We start from the raw sequence: 5,174 nt of genomic DNA on the forward strand, positions 1-5,174 counted from the left end.
GGAAATGTCCGGTCCTTAGTAATCCAGAGATAACTGGTCCGATCCTTAGTAATCCAGGGATAACTGGTTCGATCCTTAGTAATCCAATGATATCTTGTGCATTCTTAGTAATCCAGGGATAGCTGGTCCGATCTTTAGTAATCCAGGGATAGCTGGTCCGATCCTAAGTAATCCATGGATAGCTGATTTGATTCTTAGTAATCTAGGGATAACTGGTCCAATCCTTTGTAATCCAGGGATATCTGGTTCGGTCCTTAGTAATGCAGGGATAACTGGTCCGATTCATCCCGGACGTTGCCGGCAGAGTTACGGATGTACTCCGGTTGTTCCCGGTCGTACCCCGGTCGTTCCCGGTTCACCCCAGACGTCTACCGGGGCTCTGCCGGGATGTAAGTGAGACTGTAGCTTTAGTAATCCAGAGATAGCTGGTCCGATCCTTAGTTATCCTGGGATAACTGGTCAGATCCTTAGTAATGCAGGGATAGCTGGTCCGATCCTTAGTAATCCAGGGATAACTGGTTCGATCCTTAGTAATCCTTTGGTGGAAAAGCAGAAAAAATACAGATTTAAATATGGTTATAATATATTTCACAGACATTTTAATGTCTTTTTTTTTAAGAAACAAATTAGTAAATTTAAATACATTAATACTGATATATAAAATATCATGTAAATTACATTACATGGATTGTTTAATATTGAAAATAACTATAACTGTACAATATACCACATGTTTACTCTTTGGAAGATCTTATATATTGTTATTTTGACATGTAAGATTTTCAATCTTTATAATGATATCAAGTGATAAAATAATTTCATATTCGATGTCATTTTGGCATACAGACATACATTGTCGCCAAAGACCTTGTAACATTTTCTATTTGAAATGAATATTCACGTTGGATCCCATACATGTCTGAAATAATTCAGTTATGAAACACGAAACTTATTTAATACAAATAAATTAAATATGTTTCATTATCACAGGAAATAACACAGAACTATCAACTGAAAGATATAAACGGCAGAATCGTGGATGCATTGACTGTATTTAGCCTCTCCATCAGAGCTCTGAAAGACCACTTGATGACGGTTCTTCAAAACGGGTACTCTGGCGTTCGAACTAATGACGTCACGTGGGTTATCACCGTCCCAGCTATTTGGAATGATTCGGCCAAGAAGTTCATGCGTCTCGCCGCTGAAAAGGTAGTCCAGCGTTAAAAACTTATTTTTAAGAAAATAATACCTTGTCTGTATATGTTTAATCACTTATTCATTCTTTGTATAAGAGACGTTTTATTGCTATATGTAAACAATCATAACGAAACTTAAGAGACTGAGAAAATTTAGAACTGTAGAATAATTGTAGAAAAAAACTGTTAAAACTTAATGATCAGATAACTTAAAATTTTTTTTGGTCATCTTTTTTCTAAATGAGGCCATCATTTAGTGCAGACGGCAAATTTTGATATACATGTATTGCTTACAGGCTGGGTTGGATAAAAACAGTATTGAGATAGCATTGGAACCGGAAGCTGCCTCTATTTTCTGCAAATTGCTTCCAATAACACGTGACCCAGAGACAGAGACCGGAATGACTCTTTTTCCACCAGGGGCACGTTATATGATTCTCGACTGTGGAGGTAAGTTGTAGCATACCATGTAATAAGTGTGTATGTGTGTTGTCACTATAAACTTTAAAATTGAATTTACATATTAATTCGTTTGGAGGAAGGCTGTACATGTACTGTATATAGTTTGTCACACTTGACTGTAAAGTTACTTTGAAACATACCAAGCAATTTTACCTGTAAAGGTAGGCTGTAACGAGGTATGCTAAATTCTATTTTCACACGTAATTATTAGGATAATACAGTATGCATTTGTATATGCTATAAGGTAGTATGTACTTTGTTGTCAATGTAAAGTATGGAGGTAACTTTTTGCGTATCATCCAGTATTCCTTTTAACGCCAGCGAAGGTAGACTTTAATATTATGCATTATTCCTTAATGAAATTTAGATTTTGAAGAATGCGGCAACTTTTAGTTTATTGTTATCCTTATCCTTTAAAGGTGGTACAGTTGATGTTACAGTTCATGAAGTGCTCGAGGACAATACTCTGAAAGAACTTCATAAAGCCACAGGCGGCAACTGGGGAGGGACAGTTGTCAATAAATCATTTCTGAACTTTATTTCAAGTCTGGTAGGACCGGGTGTATTTAATGATTTCTCAAAGTCGCACAAGTCCGGATATCTCGAACTGCTGGAAGAATTCGAGAATAAGAAGAAAATGACAGCGGCTGATTCAACAGAAAGGGTGACAATACGTATACCAATCGGATTACAGGAAATACTTCAAAACGAAAAAGTAAAGCAAAAATTGCAGCAAAGATTGTACGCGAATAAAGTTGATATATATGGCGACAAACTAAGAATGGACGCAGGGTTATTCAGAGTATTTTTCAAACAAGCGGTAGGGGATATTATTGCACACACGCGTGATCTGATGGAATCTCTACCAAGGCCAGTGAAAGCTATACTTATGGTCGGGGGTTTTTCGGAATCCCCAGTATTACAAAAAGCTGTAAAAGAAGCGTTCGGTAATATGGTCAAGGTCATTGTCCCGATTGAATCTAGTTTATGCGTTATGAAAGGAGCTGTGCTGTACGGTCACCGTCCATCGAGCATTTCTGCAAGAAAAAGCCGCTATACGTATGGAGTTGCAATGACAGTTCCATATATAAAGGGAACGCATCCAAGCAATAGAAAATATGAAGACGACGGGAAGAAGTGGTGCGATGGAGCTTTTGACAAACATGTAGAAATTGGACAAACAGTGACGCCAGGGGAAGTACAAGCTACAAGAACATACTATCCCATGTCGACATCAGACACAATCCTTCCTTTGATTTTATATAGATCCTCTGATGCCAATCCAATGTTTGTTGACGAAAGATCTTGTGACTTCGTTGGGTTTTATTTTGTAAAAAGACAACCAGGTGTAGGCGAGACGACGAAGCAGGATGCAGTTAAAGTACGACTGGTGTTTGGTAACTCTGATATAAGAGTTGAAGCTATCAAGTCTGACGGAATCGTACATACAGCTGATTTCAAAATCGATTAATGCCATGACAAGACGGTGATAACTGTATACTGTATTGTGACAACTGTTATAGAAATATTTGCTGTTATTCACCAACGTACGACAAAACTGATGAATATAAACATATAAATTTCATGACAAAGTGCTATTGGATAATTTAGGGAGATAAAGGATTTCATTTGATTAGAACTTGGAAAAATACTTTGAGAAAAGTGTTAACCGGTAAGAAAATCATGCACTGTGTCAAAACTTTCACAAAAAGTTTGATAATACTAGACTAAATGAAATATGTATCACTTCACTGCCTTGACAAATGGGAAAGAATTGGAAATATCCATCGTACTTCTTTATTATTTTAGGACAGAAAATATCAGATATAGACTGATGTAGAGGCAAAATTTAAAGCGATAATATTCCTTTGAAAATAATAAAAAGGATATCATTTAGAGCTCCGGTATTTTGTAATTAAGGATGTAACAATGTGTGTGTTTGGGTTTGTTTACCCTCGCGAAAGAGACCGTATGGGCGAGAATAATGATGTAAAAGTACTAAAGTGAAATTTTATATTTGTGTACATGTATATAAACAATTTTTTAAACATCGAAGAATATGTTAAATATGTATTACAAATGTTTAAATCGCATTATATATAATCATTAACTTCCCTGCATTCATTTCTTGTTGAAAAAATTTACTTAGACTTTATAGAAAATAAATTTATATTTACCTCCCTTTATTTACATGAAATGTCATTTCGGTAACATTTTTACAAATAATGCTTTTTGGAACTTACAATATTGATAAATTTTCATTTGAGCATCATACTAGTATTTATGATATGAAACCATAAAAATTTGAGGTACAGGATCTTTAAAGTGACATTATGCCCATCCAAGGGTATAAATGAGTGAATATGTGAAAGTCAAAATAAATTTTTATTTCACATTGACAATAAACAACGCACGGTTTCCAAACAAATTTTTCGTAAATGGCCATTAGAATTTACCTGCAACGTTCAGTTCATAAAAAGAGTGGGCAGTCCTTTTTTATTTCATGCTTTCCAGTGTTTTATTGTAATATATCAGATGATTATATTCTGATAAACCACTAGTAAAATTTATAAAATATAATTTTCACTGTAGCCGGACTATATCTGGATGCGGATGAAAAGAAAATCATAACTAAATGGAATAACAGGCAAAAATAAATGCCGTCGTACGTAAATTTTGCTTCTTTAGGAAAAGTAAGTCGAACTCACCATTAATCATGTTAAAAATGTAACAAAATTAGGGAAATTTAACAGAACTGTATTTCAAAATTGATGATGTGACGTCATGATATGATGACGTCACAAAGGAGAATGCGCGACGTTACGCGGCAAAATCAGTAAAACATACTTAAAATTACTTAAAAAGCATGAAATAAACAGAAAATTTATTTGTTTTACATATAAGATTGAAATATATTTCATTCGTGAACACCAGCTATGATATTTTCACTCGTGGCTACGCCACTCGTGAAAATATTGCATCTGGTGTTCACTCAGTGAAATTATATTTCAATCTTACATGCAAAACAAACAAATATCCTCTATATATTTTTAGGCAGATTCAAATTTTATTTGAAACATTTTTCAATATGAACTGTTGGTCAATCACCATTTTAAATAGCAGTCGATCTAGATAGTTCAGCTTAATTAACTATGAAAATATGAGCATAATGTCACTTTAAAGGATAATATAATACCGTGTTTAGTTTTTTAATCATAAATGGATTGTATACAACATTATTACAAAGTGACAAAACGTTAAAATAGACATTAATTTTAGACGTACGTTATAAACCATATACATTGCATCTCTCATTAATTAGTATTTATTACATGCTTTTCGGTGGTTTATAGAAATATATCAGTGATATAAAACTGGTAATTTCACTGTTTGAAACAGTGAAATTACCACTTTGATAATTTCACTGTTTTGAATTTAAGCCCCTGACGTTGTTTCAATGAAATACCAGCGTGCAAAGTACTGGGTACCAACTTAATGACGTGACGTCGTAAATGA

At 34.3% G+C, this 5,174-nt stretch overlaps 1 protein-coding gene across 1 annotated transcript; it reads left to right on the forward strand.

Moving 5' to 3' along the window:
- Window positions 1-990: 990 nt before the first annotated feature.
- On the forward strand, window positions 991-3,930 carry LOC132759363 (heat shock 70 kDa protein 12A-like; the record flags this gene model as incomplete). Its single annotated transcript, XM_060751127.1, is given in 3 exon segments — window positions 991-1,209; window positions 1,493-1,646; window positions 2,078-3,930. Coding segments are annotated over 3 exon segments (1,425 nt in total), but the record flags the coding sequence as incomplete, so codon positions are not given.
- Window positions 3,931-5,174: the final 1,244 nt, after the last annotated feature.

Source organism: Ruditapes philippinarum, unplaced genomic scaffold (assembly GCF_026571515.1).
Source record: "Ruditapes philippinarum isolate M1 unplaced genomic scaffold, ASM2657151v2 ctg374_1_1_1_1, whole genome shotgun sequence".
NCBI classification, from domain to species: domain Eukaryota; kingdom Metazoa; phylum Mollusca; class Bivalvia; order Venerida; family Veneridae; genus Ruditapes; species Ruditapes philippinarum.